The sequence below is a fragment of the Manihot esculenta genome, chromosome 11 (assembly GCF_001659605.2).
Source record: "Manihot esculenta cultivar AM560-2 chromosome 11, M.esculenta_v8, whole genome shotgun sequence".
Classification (NCBI taxonomy): domain Eukaryota; kingdom Viridiplantae; phylum Streptophyta; class Magnoliopsida; order Malpighiales; family Euphorbiaceae; genus Manihot; species Manihot esculenta.
The window spans coordinates 8,901,692-8,917,574 of NC_035171.2; the positions used below are offsets into that span (position 1 = coordinate 8,901,692).

Here is a 15,883-nt window from a genome sequence, read left to right on the forward strand (position 1 = left end):
TAGAAGAAAATCACTAGCAGCAAAGTTCCTGATGGAGACATTAAAATGGACTGAGATCACTAAGCCTGCATAGACATAAATGGGATTGTTTGGAATATGTTGAAAATATTCATTTTAATAAAATTTAATATATTTAAAATAATTATAATTAAAAAGTTAATAAAAAAATTATATTTTTTAATACATATAAAAAAATTAAAATAAATAAAAATTATAAAATAGTGACAATAATTTAGAAATTTAATATTATCATATATATTGACTAAAAAATATTATCATACATTAAAATTAAACGCTTAAATTTATTGTTTAATAAATATTTTTAAAATATGGGAAACCTTCTCTTGCTGGCACAAGCAAATAGGCATCCGTTAGGTTGGGCATGCCTTTTCGCCGCTTGTCATTATGTCATGAAAAGTTGGCATATGTAAAGGCCAAGTGAAGGCCAAAATGTTGAAGATAAGTTCTTAAAAAACTTTTCTCGAACAGGTTAGGTGGGAAAGAAAAAAGAAGAAAAATGAAAACATAGATGGAGAAGAAATTGATATACTCACAAAACCAATTCCAAACACATATCAATCTCAAAAATCTTCCTCCTCTAGATCCCCGCACCACCTCCGATTCCCAGGTACGGTCGCAAATCACGAAACCACAACCCTCTCTCTCTTTCTGAATCTTGAGCTGATTCTTCTCAGTTTTTGCAGGTGAGGAAAATCAAGAGTACAGTTGCGAGGTATGTTCCAAAATATGCCAAGCCAAGACCCGAAGGAGAGGGAACCAAGGCAGGGAAATTGTTTGATCATGAGGCAAACACTGAGGCAGATTTGTTGGCCGATAGAAATCTAGTGCATAAATTGAATGGTTCCAGAGATGATCATGATGCTTCTAATTGCTGCGTAAAGCACTTAATAGATTCCAATAATATCATCTCCAAAGCTCAAGCTCAAACTCAAACTCAAACTCAAAGCCAGGTGGATTCTAAGGACTGTACGGATGATAGGGCCTTCAATAACAATTCAGGTAATTTTGATTTGGGATTGCGAATTTTCCTTGCACTATTCCACTGGTTATGGGTTCCTCTGTTTACTCCTTGATGTCTAATTGTTTGCTAATAAATATTTTATTATTTAATTTTTATAATTTTAAAAATTCATTAATTAATCATTTAAATATTTTTTAAAAATTAATTAATAAATTTTTTCAGTAATTTTTTTAAAAGAATTTATATTTAAAAAAATTATTTTTTAATAAAATAATTTATTTTCATTACTTAATAATAATAAATTATATCCACTATTATTTATTAGTAAAATTCGCAAGCCACATGAAATGATTTGCTTCTTTTTAAGAAAATACTTAATTTTTTTCTTTGATAGAATTTTTTATTTATTATTTAATAGTTTTTCAAACATTAAAAAATAAAAAATATATATTTAACATATATTAGTAATTAAAGTATTGTTTTCCATACTTTTTTAATAATATTTTTTATTAAAAAATTATGTTGCCTTGAATCTCTTTAATAAAATAGTATTTATTCAAAATGAAATAATTTTATTAATAAACAATATCAATTAATTTGACTAGAATAAAGCAATAATGTAAGAAAAAAGGGAAAGGAAATGGAGAGGGATAGAATAGTATTTTTATTTTTAAAAGAAAAAATTAGGAGTGTAAATGAATTTAATCGAGTTTTGAAGAATTAAAATTTAATTTTAATTCGTTAAAATTTTTTCGAGTTGAATTTTAATTCGTTAAAATTTTTTTTGAGTTCGAGCTAAATTTGAGTTTCACTCATTTTGAACTCGAGAATTCAAATAGAGTATTGATTTATTTGGTTTATGGTTGATTTAGCACATGAGACTTATGGTTGATTTAGCAAATGGATATACAATTTTAATTAAATAAGTATATATATAAATTAATTTATAAATTAATAAATTTATAAAGATAGAGCTTTTAAATTTTAAAAATTCTAATATAATTAAATTTTAAAAATTCTAATATAATTAAATTTTAAAAATTCAAATATAATTAAATTTTAAAAATATAATTAAAGCTAAATCATAGAATTTAAAGTTTGTTAAAGACACCTTTATAAAGTTAAGGCTATACTTAGAAAAATATTTTTTGTATTTTTTGATTTTAGAGTATTTAAAAAATTGTCATAGAAAATGTCTTTTAATAAAAGAAAAAATTAAAGAACTTTTATATATTTTTTTTCAATAAAGCAAATCACTCTGTACTAAATTTATTAATATTCTTAAAATTTTAACATTATAACTAAACAATAAAAAATATTTTTATAAAAAAATATTTATAGAAAATTGTAAATATAATGAGTAAAAATGATGTGCAATGCATATTGAAAATAATTAATTATAATTAAATAATAAAAAATTGAAAAATATTTTTTACAAAAATCATTCTTTAAATACAAATTATATATTCCTTTTGTAAATAATCGGACCTTAGTCTCCTAAATACAATAGGTTATAGTATTAGTTTTATGTTTGAGTGATAATGATCATTTAAAACATCCTTACGAAACTTATCTTAAAATTTAAAAATTATTTTTCAATACAATGGATTTTGATTGAGACTTTGGGCTAAAATTTAATAATAATAATAATAGTGATGATGATGGAAAAATTTTCTCGGAACTTAATTAAAAAATATAAAATTTTTAGAAAATATTAAAATTTTGTTTGTCTGGTTGTCACCATATATTGACTTTCTGAAAAGTCATGTCACTTTCTTCTCTGTTCACTTTTTATAAAATTACTTATTCTAATCTAGTTAAATTATTTTTTATAAAATTAAAAATTATTTATTCTAATTTAATTAAATTTCTTTTTATAAAATTTATTTTTGGGAAGTAATTTTTTTTATCAAGAATGTTATTGAGATAGACTCTTCGATATTCATATTGGATATAGAAATTTTAGTATTAAAATTTAATGATACCCTTCGATATTTAAATTATATATAAAAATTTTAATATCAAAATTTAATGATAGGAAATACAGAGAAAAAATAGAAAAAAGAAGAGGAAGAAGCTAAGGAGAGTGGAAAACAAAAACAAAAAAATTGCTCTGTAGGGTGGAAGATATAAAAATATTTTTTTTTTGCATAAGTAGGATTATTTTTTAAATAAAATAATATTATAATTTTTATATTATTATAAAAATAATAATAATATAAAGGAAATTTGAGATTAAATAATGGTGTATGAATAATATTGGATGATTTAGAATTATTTCTGATTAATATTAAATTAACTTTAAAGCAAGATGTATTTTTATTTAAATTCTTAAAATAAAAACATGGATTTATAATTGTATGTGATGAGAAAATAATAAATCATTAAGGTGAAACATACATACAGATTATGAATTTAATTAAATTCAATTTATTTTAGAGGCTAAGCTCAATTTATATATAAATATATATCAGAAAATCAACCTCTAATTAATAATATTGATTTATTTTTAGGTGAACCAAAAAAGACATCAGCTAAATCACAATTGCATGAGATTTGTGTAGCCAACACTTGGAAACCTCCTTTATTTGAATGCTGCAAAGAGGAAGGACCTTCCCACCAAAGATTGTAAGTTCATACTTTTTTATTTTTTAAAATTACTTTTACATTATTAACACATGTCAAAATCAATATATATATCCCTCAATTTTTTTAAAAAAAATATGGTTTTATGATTTTTTTAAAAAATTTTATAAAATTAAAATATATAAACTAAGTGATATATATAAGTGTTAATTTTGATATCATTTAAGGATTAAAATAGTATATATTTAAGGGTATTTTGGTAAGAAAACTAATGAAAAATTAGACACAGAAAATCTACTTTTGAGTTTAAATATATCAAGGCATATGTAAACATTTGTATTCTAATGATGGGTGTGGGCTGATCCAAGATTAGCACAGCTTCACCTTTAAGGTTTCAATGGAGATAGAAGGGGCAGGGACAGCATCTACATTGCAGTGTTATGGGGCAGCCAGGCCCAAAAAGAAGACTGCAGCAGAGAATGCAGCTGAAGGAGCTTTATGGTACTTGAAGCATCTTGGCTATTTTCCAATAAAAAATGTTGGACAGAAAGGGAAAAAAATAAATAAATAAATAAATAGTAATTATATTTTTAATAATCCCATTTTAACTCATGTCTTAACCTAATGGATCATTGTAATTTTCCTCAATCATATTAAGAATAATGAAAAAAAATAAATAAATTCTCACCTTGTTTATTGATTTGTACATGAGATTTTGTTTAGATATTAATGTATTGCTTCTTATCTTGCATGTTGATTTGATTTCTCCCCTTTTTTTACCATATTGTATATTTTTTAAGGTCATGAATCCAATAAATCCATGAAATTAAGTTTGTTTATTTACATTAGATAATGAGTGGTAGGGGTTAGCATTTGATCGGTTCAAAATTAAATTAAACCGAATAAATTAAAAATTAAAATTTTAATATTTATAAAAATCAAATCAAATCGATTTTGATCATAAATCGAATAGAACTAATTGGTCTGATTCGGTTTGATTTAATTTAATTTGATTGATTTTGATTTTTAATAAATTTTTTATTTTTTACATTTTATTTTTACTATTTTAAAATTTAATTAAAATATTTTAATTTTAATATGATTTAATTTCTCTATATTATTAAAAATAACATATTATTATCATTAATCGGTTTGGTTTGGTTCTTTTGATTTTTTCTGATCAAAATCGAACTGAAATAATCAAAATTTTTAAAATTAAAAAACTGAATTTTCAAATTAATTCGATTCGATCAGATATTTTAATTTGAACCGAATACTGCCCTCTCTAATGAGAGATCCTAATGAGAGGTTTTATATGATATATTTCTTAATTTTTATCAATAAATATTTTAATTAATATATATATATTTTAACTTCAAATTTTTAATTAATTTTTTAGATTATATCAAAATTAACGTGTATATATGTGATTTATCTAGTTTGATTTTATTAAATTTAGAAAAAATATTGTTTTGAAATACGAACATAGGTTAACTTAAGTTAAAAATTAGGAATTAAACTATTAAGCTATGAAAATCAATAAATCTATATATCAAAATGAAATAAAAAAAAAAAACAGCTCTAAGCTACAAAATCATCTAAATGGGGCAGTCCATGAGAAAAGCCCAAAGAGAAATAATACTAGTATTTTGATTCACTAAACACTAGCTAAGGTGACAAAAGAGTAGTGCAATTCAAATCACCAATTCCAAGAGAAGGAAACAAGAAACCATGTCCTCCTAATCCTCATAATATGACAAAGTTAGGTTAAAAACCATGTGCATGCTTGATTTTGAGACAAACAATATTGAAATAACATGGTTGCCCATGTGAACAATTGGTGGAGGAAATAAAATTTAAAAATCCAAATGCTCATCATCATCATCATCCCATAAATGTTATATATCATTGTCGTTTTAACATGATCTATCACAAGAAGGTGTTGCTAAAACCATTTGCAAATCTAACATGCACATGCAAATAAAAGGCAGAGGATTTGCATGTAACATGGCTTTGCATGTGAAGGGATGGGAAGGAGCAAATGAGTAAGAAGAGACATACACTTATACATATATATGGAGAGAGAAAGAGATTGAGATTTTTTATTCTTGACCTTGTCTTGCAATTCTAGTGTATATATTCATAAAATCATTTGTGTTTATTCTATTGAATTAATAATTGTTACTAATTTTATTTTAAAAGGTAAAATATGACGGTGGGAGTTTGTTATTTCTTAACCAAAATCTCGAGTTTGAGTTCCAACTCTGATTATAAAACATTTTTTTAAAACTTAAGAGAGAATACTTTTAAAATTTGAGAGAGAGCGTTTTGTCTCTCAATGAACTTAGCCGATGTGAATTCAAATCAATCGAATTATTCGGATATCGAACGTAGATCTGTTCAATCGGTCAGTTCAGAATCGAACTGAAAAAATCGAAAACTAAATTTTAAAAATATTAAAAATTAAATCAAATCGATTATTAAAATATAATTAAATTGATAAAAATCAGTTTGATTTGATTCGATTATATCAAAACTAAAATTTATAAATTTAATGCGTTTAGGTTTGAGCTGTTGGTTGGATTGGGTAAGAGTTAGTATAATAATATATAGTAAAATCAATTAATTCGATTAGTCGATTATTTAAAACATTTAAACTATATTGAACTGAAAATCAAAATCGGTCAATTCAGTTAATTTTTTAATTTGAACCGTTTCTCTCTAATGTTTATAAAAAAAAATTTAGAATTAGTAATTTTGAATTAGAAAATGGGATGGAAACCTTTTAGGAGTACTTTGGGAAAAAAATACCCTAATTATAAAATAAAGCAATTTTTAGTGGATCTTTGCATTGTATAGCTCACTCAATTCAAAGTATCTAAATCCAATTATGGAATAGATCCAAAGTTCTAACATGGGATTGAAATAATGGGTATGATTAAGGTTTTATCAGGCTCTATGCGTTGTGATGATTGTTTCACTCCATGATTTGGACATGAGATTCCACTTGCAATGATAAATTTTTTACTGCTTTTTTCTCAAAAATCTTTTTAAGGAAAAAAAAAAATCTCACATGCAATGATTTTATCATTGTATTTACTTTAATTATTATTGAATATAAGTTTTGATATTGAAAAAATATGATATTAAATATTAAAAGAGACGTACAAATTTAGATACACATATTCAACAATTATGATATAAAAAACAAGTCGTCTATATCGAAAAAGAAGATAAATAAAATTATGAAAAACTTTAGAATATTTATACAAAATTCACATAAAGAAGAGCGGTGACAAATAACTTTGGTAGTGAATGTTTGTGGGGGACAAAATCAAACACCAAGATAGAAGATAAATGATGAAGCATGGGAGATGTTAGATTAGGGGAGTGGATCCCACCCCATTTCCACAAGCTAATCAAAGGGCATGCTCTACATATAGTGAAGGCAAAAAGAAGCTGCCTTTGCAGTTGTGCAGCCATTTTTAACTTCTGTTGTCATTTCCTGCCCTACAACTCCAATTTATTGCCATATATGTCTTTTCAAAAAAAAAAATATATGCATTACGAAAAATAGTACTGCAAAGAGACCCAATAGTATAATACACCTCTTATAAATTAAGGTACAAAGCATTTACTGACGAAATTATAGTAAAAATAGTTGATAAAATAAATTATTAATCGTTTATCAACCAACCGAAAATTAATAAAATTTCATAATTATTTTTTTGTAGCGATATGTTTGTTTTCATGATGTGTGATGTAGCTAATTATTGATTTTCCAAAAGGAAAATGCTTTACTTGATGAAAACATTATTCTTCAGAAAAATTATGGGAGAAAAGAAAAAAAAAAAGTCCAACTCAAATATGTAATTAAGAAGAAATAAACATATGTTTTGGAATTAGGCCATGCAGAATGAAGAAATTTTTGGATAAAATATTTAATTAATGATTTAATTCTCTATGCACGTACAGAGAAATTAAAAGATTTTAATATATATAAGTTATTATTATTATTATTATTATTTTTTAAATGTGAACAAATGAGAATGCTTTTGAAGAAATCAAGGGATCTAGGCTGGAAGAAAATAAAGCCTATCAAGTCTTACATATGTGCACGATTTTGTCTATTTTCCATTGCCCATTTTAATGGATTTGAGAAAAATAAGGAGAATCTCTCTCACTTTTGCAACTTTCTAATTTGTGTTCTTTTCCTAGCACTATGAAATTAACTCATGAAAGTGACCAAAAAAAAGTTTGAAGGAATCTATATTTTCTATATGATGCCAATCACTATTTCATCATCCTTTTTTCTTTTTCCTGTTGTGGAAAAACTTATTTCGGTTAAATATAAATCTAAAATATAAATGCGTGAATTTTATATAATTTTTATATAAAAAATTATATATTTGATTTTAATTTACAGTAAATTAAATTTAAATAAAAATTATCTTTTTTATGCATCATTAAAACTATATTATAGTTTGATAATTTCAACGTTATCGGTAATACAAAAAATAAGTCTAAAATAGCAGTGATAAATTGTTACATATAACTATTGGTCAATAGTAACAATTTAAAAACTATTATATTTGCCTTCGTTGTCAAGTGATGACCGCCGGATCTTTTATATTTGCGAGCAAGACTAAACCCTAACGAAGAAGGTAGGTCTAAATTCACCAGGCTCTTTTTGAAGTGAATCAACCAAAATTGCGCGTTTCAGCCCAGTCGGAAAATCAAACTGGACATATCTCATATGTGGACCATTTTGAAGGAAGTTCAGCCGGGTGATGTGACTAGAGGAAGAAGAGTAAATCCGGTCACTTCGCAGTCATGTCCGCATGCGCATCGAGATAATTAAATGGTTGCTTGGTGTGGAGAGAAGTTCTGACACATTCATATATACGGATCTGAGTGACAGACACAAGTGACACTGTAAGCGGACAAAAAAAAAAAAAAAAGGGAAACGTTTTCCTCCCCATCGAAACTTACACAACTATTATAAATCATATTTTCTAAATCTCAGAACATCAAAAAATATATGTATCGATTTAATTATTCATTTACGGCGAATAAAAGAGTACAGTTAAATTATAATTTTATTAAATATAAAATAAGTTTTTTATTAAAATATATTATTATTTACGTAGTAAAAAAAATAAATTTTCTTTATAATAATTTTAATTAAACGGTTGTTTAATAATATTATAATAATAATTTTTTTATAACTGCTGCAAAGAACCATCGCCTAAACCCTAAAATATGATATTACACTCACATCCTTCTACATTATTTAGAATTCAGCATGCTAACTTCACATTTAGAATATAATTTTAGTGTAGATTTATTAACCAAGAACATAAACACAATTGAAGAGAAGTAATCATAAGTTCTTGACATATCATTAAGTTGGTGCTACATTTTAAATCTTTCTAATTAAGAATGCTCTAATCTATGTTGAAGCAACAGAACAGAATTCCATGGACCCATAATCAAGCAACTCTTCTATCATTTGCTCTATATGACGATCTTCAAGTTCCTTATCTTGCTGTTGGCTATTCCCAACTTCACTTTCCTCACCAACCCATTTCTCCTCCAGCCAAGTAGAGCAGGGTTCTACACTTTTTCCGGCAATGTCATTGCTACTGGGAAATGGGTTATATTGTGGTTCATGTGTTTGTTTATTGGCTGTTTTCTTGGTCGCTTGAAGAGATGCCATATGACATTTATGTAGCTTTGCAGCAAGGGCTGCTGAGAGAAGCTTTGAAGAAGACGATTGTGGCTCATTGGGGTTGCATGGAAAATTTGTGCGTGCTTTTGGTCCGCACATTAGTCTAGCTGCCTCGTCGTATGCCCTCGCCGCGTCCTCAGCTGTTTCGAATGTGCCTAGCCATATTCTAGTCTTCCTGTAGTTCCCAAAAAAAAAAAAAAAACAACACGAAACGTTTCTTTTAGCACAAGTAACAAAGAACTTTTGTGATGTTTGATGTTTCTGACGAGATAAAGTTCTTAAAATGTAGCTAGTGATTCTACTGGTGAACAAATATAGAATCGTTTCTTGCTGTGAAAAAGAAACGTGTCTTAGAAGAGTGCAAGAACACCACAGAAGCAAATCATAAGATAGGAATTACAGTAGAGGATGGCGGATTTCGGACACCCAAGAGCCCCAATGTCTTTGACGGACACCACGGTATCGCTGTTGCTGTCTAGTCATGATGGAGAAGGCGGTAGACTTGGATATCAATCAATGTGTTTGTGAAATGTTCTAAGAGAAGCAAAGGTAGCCTGCGGGTGAGTTTGCTCTTTTACGAGTAGTTGCCTAACAAACCTTAATTTATAAAACAAATCAATTTTTGGTGGGTCATTGCATTGCTCACTCAATTCCAAGTATCTAAGTCCAATTATAAATAGATCCAAAGTTCCAACATGGGATTGAAATAATGGGTATGATTAAGGTTTCATCAGGCTCTATGCCATATGATGATTGTTTCCCACTCACAATTATCATTTTTTGACTGCATCTTTTTTATAACTTTTCAAGGAAAATTAAGAAATAAAATAATCTTACATGCAATGATTTTGTCATTGTATCATTACTTAGCACAAACCTTGATATAAAGATAAAAAGATTGCATGCCATAACCAAATCCTTTCTTAATTTCTTATTAATATACAAAATGGGTTTTCAAATGGTGAGGGAAAACTTGAATGGGTGGAAAAGATTGAGAATTTAGAAGGATTATTGCTTAGATCCATGTAAAGAAGAGTGGTGCCAAATAAGTTGGGGTGTGAATGTTTGTGGGGGACAAAATCAAACCCCAAATAGAAGATAAATGATGAAGCATGGGAGATTTAAGATTAGAGGAATGGATCCCCACCAAAAATATTCCACAAGCTAATCAAAGGCCATGCTCTACATAAAGTGAAGCCAAAAAGCACTTGTCTTTGCAGTTTTGCTGCCATTTTTAAACTTCTTTTGTCTTTCCTTACACTCTTAGCTCTAATTTATTGGCATGTATATGCATTGGTGAATATGATACTGCAATATTTTGTCTTTTCCTGCGCTGCAACTCTAAGATGTTCGAAAAAAAATTATATTTTGTTAATAATATGAAACTATTAATTTTAATGAGATTTATATAGAATTTATCATAATCTATAATTATAATTTTTATATAATAATTATATTATAAAATTTTTTTTGAAAGTGCTGAAATTGAACGGTTATTTTTCTTAATATTATCTGATGACCGCCGGGTCCCTGACGCTCAGACCGAGGTCGAGCTCTGAAAAATGAAACAGAGTCCAAACTCATTAGGGCTCACTACGCAAGCCAACCATCAACACACCATTCAATTCGCAATTGAGACATACCGGACTGACCGAGGGATCGGACTCACTAGAAAGGGGGCCTAGCTAGAAAGAGGATTAACTCATTTAACGTGACAGAGAGTAAGAGAGCAAACCAGTTACGTCGCAACCCTATCAGCACGGACGCTTGAAAGAAATTAAATAGCCGTCTGACAAAAATGAGTAGGTAGGTATACTCGTACGGTTCTGTGTGACAACGATAAATGACACGCAAGATAACGGTTATATGTTATTCTAGGATAAAAAAAAACAAATAAAAGAGGAGAAGGTGACCGTCCAGACAAAACTTTTTCATATACACAAAAATCCTATTTTCTCTTTGAATATCAACTCATCACTATCACTCAATATTAAGAATACATGAGTGGAGAAAGAAACTGCAGTATATTTTGAGTAGGTCATGATTTTTGTCACAACCATGTTCATCAGCACACTCACACTAGCTAGCAAATCCACAAATATATTCACATGTCCATTGATATAAATGAAGAGGCCTACTCCACAGAATTAAAGTATTAAAAACATTTCCCTAATTTATAATTATTTTCAAATTCTATATATAATTTTGGATTATATTTCTCATTTTTTGAAGTAAAATCTCAAAATTAGTTTAGAAAATTTTGCATTTCATTGGAAATAAAAATAAAAATTATAGTCAATGCATTTTGTTCTCAATAACAAAATAAACCTAACTAACGTATTAATACTCTAAAATCTATATTTTGGTGCTAATAATTTTGATTTTTTTTTATTTAGGTTTAACAATAGATATCCCCTAATTTATTAGATAAAATGTAGCTGATGTTTAATTCATTCATTCATTAATTTTAACCATTAAATATTATAAAAAAGTCTAAAATATTTTTAATATAGAGAGATTAATTAGTAAAATATTTTATAAAATTGAGTGATTAACTAATAAGTTTTTAAATTATAGTGATTAAATACTAAAATATTTAACTGTTAAAATTAATAGAATGATTAACTAGTAGATTTTTTAAAATGTGAGAAAATTTTTAATATATTTTTCAAAATTGAGAGATTAATTAATAAGTTTTTTTATAATATAGAGATTAAAAAGTAAAAAAAAATTAATCAGATAAAATCCAGACAATTAACCCAAAGTTTTGCAATATATATATTAATTAAATGAAAAAACCTAGAGAAATTGATCAAAAAGAAAATAACATGTTGCTGTCTTGTACTTGTATTGGAGGAGCATGAGTCTATTCTGATATATTTATATTCTCATTGCATATTATAAAGTTGAATGATTTAATTCTTAAAAAGCAATAGACAAAATGTGATTCCATTATATGTGATGTCCTATTCAGTGTTTATTTTCCAAAAAGAAAATCCTTTACTTGATGAAAAATTATTCTTTAAAAGAATTTTAGGAGGAAATTTAAAAAAAAAAAAAAACTTCAAATCAACAATTATGCTTTGTCCAATATTTGTTCATTAATTAATTAATTAACATAGAAATAAATAAATTATGGATAATTTTATTATCTATTATTTTTTTTAATCGATAAATTTTGGCACTATTTTTTTTTAAATTTTTTAATAAAATAATTATTTTAATTTTTTGTGAACTACTAAAGGCTGTTTATTGATTAATTATCCAGTACATATTAAACTAATAATTTATTTAATTTTCCACGCAAATATAAATTAAAAGATGTAAGTTTTTTTAAAAAAAATAAAGAAAATGTGAACAAGTGAGAATGCTTGTTTTGGTCAAAAGTAATGTTTTTAGAGAGAAATCAAAGGATCTAAGCTGTAAGGATAACAAAGCTGTGAAGTCTCTTGTCCAAGAAAAATAGATAAATAAATAAACGGTGGCGAGAAAATAAGGAGAAGGTTTATGATAACAGCTCATTCTTTGATATTCAAGTTGAGGTAGAGTCCCAAAAAAGAATATAGATCTAAAACTCATTAGAGCTCACTATGCAAGCTGATCTATGAGTGCATCATCCACTCCGCTATCAAAGTAGGGGTCTGGATTAATCAAAGAGGAATCAAGCTCATTTGATGTGACGAAAAGTAAAAGAGCAAGTCTGTCGCGACCCTATCAGCACGGATATTGAAAAAGAATGGCCGACTAACGAGAATGGACTGACAGATATATCTATGCGTACGGCTCTGTGTGCGTAATAACAACAAATAAAAATAAGAAACTAAACTTTTCCATACATAAGATTTTATCATTTTCCATTTTAATTCATATATAATTAGCCAAAAGAAAAACATCGACTTCGATTCTAGACAGGGATTTGTATATTGCTTATACCATTCTTATATACAATAGTATACTGCAAATCAGAACATGACTCATAAGTCTCCTCTCAGCACTTCTTTTCAGGGTCAGCACTTCTTTTCATGGTCCTTAGTTCATCCATTTCCTCTTTGGGAAGCAAAATCGACAATCTTTCAAACCCCAACAGTCTATATATATATATATATATATATATATATATATATATATATATAATTGAAACTTCTAATCTCTCTCACTTCTGCAACTTTGGGATTTGGGTTCTTTTCGTAGCTAGATGAAACTCATGAAAGGTTTAAAAATAAAGAGAGAAGGAATCTATATGGCTTTCTCATCATCTTCTTTTTCCATCTTTGAACCCTCTCCTTTTCCTGTGCCACAATGGAAGTATATCATTATCAGGCAATTTGGATTGTTGCATTTTCTTTTTTCATTCACTTCCTTTCACATCACTCTATTTTGAATCCAGAATGTCAATTTCACATTTAGCATAATTTAGATTTATCTACCCAGAAAGTAATAATTCAAAGTAGTTATAAATTCTTGCATATAATTAAGTTGCATTAGCAATTGAAGAGAAGGTGGAGAGTGCTACATTTTTAGTCTTTCTAATTAAGAGTAATAATCTATGTTGAAGCAACAGAACAGAACTCCATGGACCCATAATCAAGCAACTCTTCTATCATTTGCTCTATATGATGATCTTCAAGTTCCTTATCTTGCTGCTGGCTATTCCCAACTTCATTTTCCTCACCAACCCATTTCCCCTCCGGCCAACTAGAGCAGGATTCTACACTTTTTCCGGCAATGCCATTGCTAGAGTCAAATGGGGTATATTCTGGTTCATGTGTTTGTTTAGTGGCATTTTTCTTGGTCGCTTGAAGAGATGCCACATGACATTTATGTAGCTTAGCTGCAAGAGTTGTTGAGAGAAGCTTTGAAGAAGATGATTGTGGCTCATTTGGGTTGCATGGAAAATTTGTGCGTGCCTTTGGCCCGCACATTAGTCTTGCTGCCTCGTCGTATGCTCTTGCCGCGTCCTCAGCCGTTTCGAATGTGCCTAGCCATATTCTTGTCTTCCTGTAGTCCCAAAAAACAATATGAAACGTTTCTTTTAGTACAAGAAACAAACAATTTTTGCAACTAAAACCTTTCTTTTTAGTGTGCAAGTGTGTGATGTTGCTGACGAGATCAATGTATTAAAATGTAGCTGCTGATCCTGCTGGTAAACAAATATAGAAACTTTTCTTGATGTACAGTCCTATACAGAAAAGAAACGTTTCTTAGCAGCTAAGTGCAAGAACACCGTAGGAGCAAATCATAAGACAGTGAAATTACAGTAAAGGATGGCGGATTTCGGACACCCAAGAACCCCAATGCCTTTGACGGACACCGCGGTAGCGCTGTTGCTGTCTAGCCATGATGGAGAAAGAAACGTTTCAAAAAGTAGTGCCTTGGTTATCTATCAATGTGTTTGTGAAATGTTCTGAGAGAAGCAGATGAGGCCTGCGAGCGAGTGTGGAATGGCAGAATTGTGGAGGTTTATATAAGCGTCTTTTGCGGCCTTTTGGCCGTCAATTGAAAAAAATTAATAATGTAAGGTTGGAAAATGTGGCTCAACCTATCCATGTGTCATATGTTTAGGGCAAGAGAGAAGTTATGGTGCTTGTGGGTGTAATTTTCAAGCCCATGCCCTTTCTTAATCTCACCTGGTCACTTAGGCTAGCTGCTGCTATATTTGACCAAAATTTTTTGTTGCATTAGGCTATAAGATTGCAAAATGTAAAAAATTGAAAATGACATGAAGAAGATCTATGGTTAGGTCAGACCCACATGCAATGTTGCCATTATGAGTTTTGCAAGAAATTGCCAAAGCTACCACAAATGCCTATTACCAAACGCATTTTTTGAATCAAATTGAATACTTGATGCTTGAGAATTTTTCACTAAGATTGATGATAAATGATTTTGCATAAGCTTAGGCTCTCTTGGGCGATGAAAATAAAGAGCTAGCAAATCACTGTTCAAATCGACTGTCACCGATAGAAAAGTGTAGAAACACGATAATTGTATAAATTTAAATTTTAAGAGTTTTATTTTATCTACACATCTGAAACATATCAATTACTATGCAAAAATGATTCATTCTCTCAAAAAAATTCAATTATAAAAAAATACAATTAAGAAGGGAATTCAAATCAAATTAAAGAAGAACACAGGGTTGATCTAGGGTTTCCCCAAGCTAGCTACCAAAGTTCTATAGTTAAATGACCAACATTGTTCAATTCATTTTAATTTTTTTCTTTTTATTAATATTTTATTTTAAAAATAAAGAGTGTAATATAATTTTTTTAAGAAATACTCATTTTAATATTATTTTCACTATAGGAAGATAAGGGTTATTATTCATTATTATATTAAGTTTATATTTTTTTTTTAGGTTTTATAAATAATATATACAATTCAAATCAAAAATTAAAAAATTTGAATAAAAAATATTTTCTTGTTTGATAACAAAATTTGCTCAATAATTATTATTTAGAAAGAAAGAGAATTTATTTGTGCATTAATTAAAAAAAAAACATAGTGTATAATCATACTTGTGAAATAAAGATAAAATTTGTTTGGCTCCAATCATTTATACCTATTACCTAGCATGGTAGAGA

General features: G+C 28.0%; 3 protein-coding genes across 5 annotated transcripts; 1 reads left to right on the plus strand and 2 right to left on the minus strand.

Moving 5' to 3' along the window:
- Positions 1-360: 360 nt before the first annotated feature.
- Positions 361-4,255, plus strand: LOC110626060 (endoribonuclease Dicer homolog 4). Of its 3 annotated transcripts, none has more exons than XM_021771797.2 (4): positions 361-628; positions 705-1,020; positions 3,496-3,610; positions 3,947-4,255. In XM_021771797.2, exons 1-4 carry the CDS (start codon positions 530-532, stop codon positions 4,137-4,139), a joined length of 723 nt encoding a protein of 240 aa, XP_021627489.1. In that variant the 5' UTR covers positions 361-529; the 3' UTR covers positions 4,140-4,255. The 3 variants fall into 3 exon arrangements, with proteins under 3 accessions (XP_021627489.1, XP_021627490.1, XP_021627491.1); XM_021771798.2 differs by having other exon boundaries at positions 365-628; positions 3,942-4,255; XM_021771799.2 differs by having other exon boundaries at positions 367-628; positions 3,937-4,255.
- Positions 4,256-8,726: 4,471 nt separating this feature from the next.
- On the minus strand, positions 8,727-9,932 carry LOC110627045 (ethylene-responsive transcription factor ERF003). Its single transcript, XM_021773267.2, has 2 exons — positions 9,700-9,932; positions 8,727-9,474 (listed from the first exon to the last, which is right to left on the minus strand). The coding sequence occupies exons 1-2, from the start codon at positions 9,780-9,782 to the stop codon at positions 9,021-9,023; spliced, it is 537 nt and encodes a 178-aa protein (XP_021628959.1). The 5' UTR covers positions 9,783-9,932; the 3' UTR covers positions 8,727-9,020.
- A 3,496-nt stretch (positions 9,933-13,428) lies between these two features.
- LOC110626234 (ethylene-responsive transcription factor ERF003) lies at positions 13,429-14,647 on the minus strand. The gene is made up of 2 exons (XM_021772022.2): positions 14,556-14,647; positions 13,429-14,297 (listed from the first exon to the last, which is right to left on the minus strand). The coding sequence occupies exons 1-2, from the start codon at positions 14,636-14,638 to the stop codon at positions 13,844-13,846; spliced, it is 537 nt and encodes a 178-aa protein (XP_021627714.1). The 5' UTR covers positions 14,639-14,647; the 3' UTR covers positions 13,429-13,843.
- Between the last annotated feature and the right edge of the window lie 1,236 nt (positions 14,648-15,883).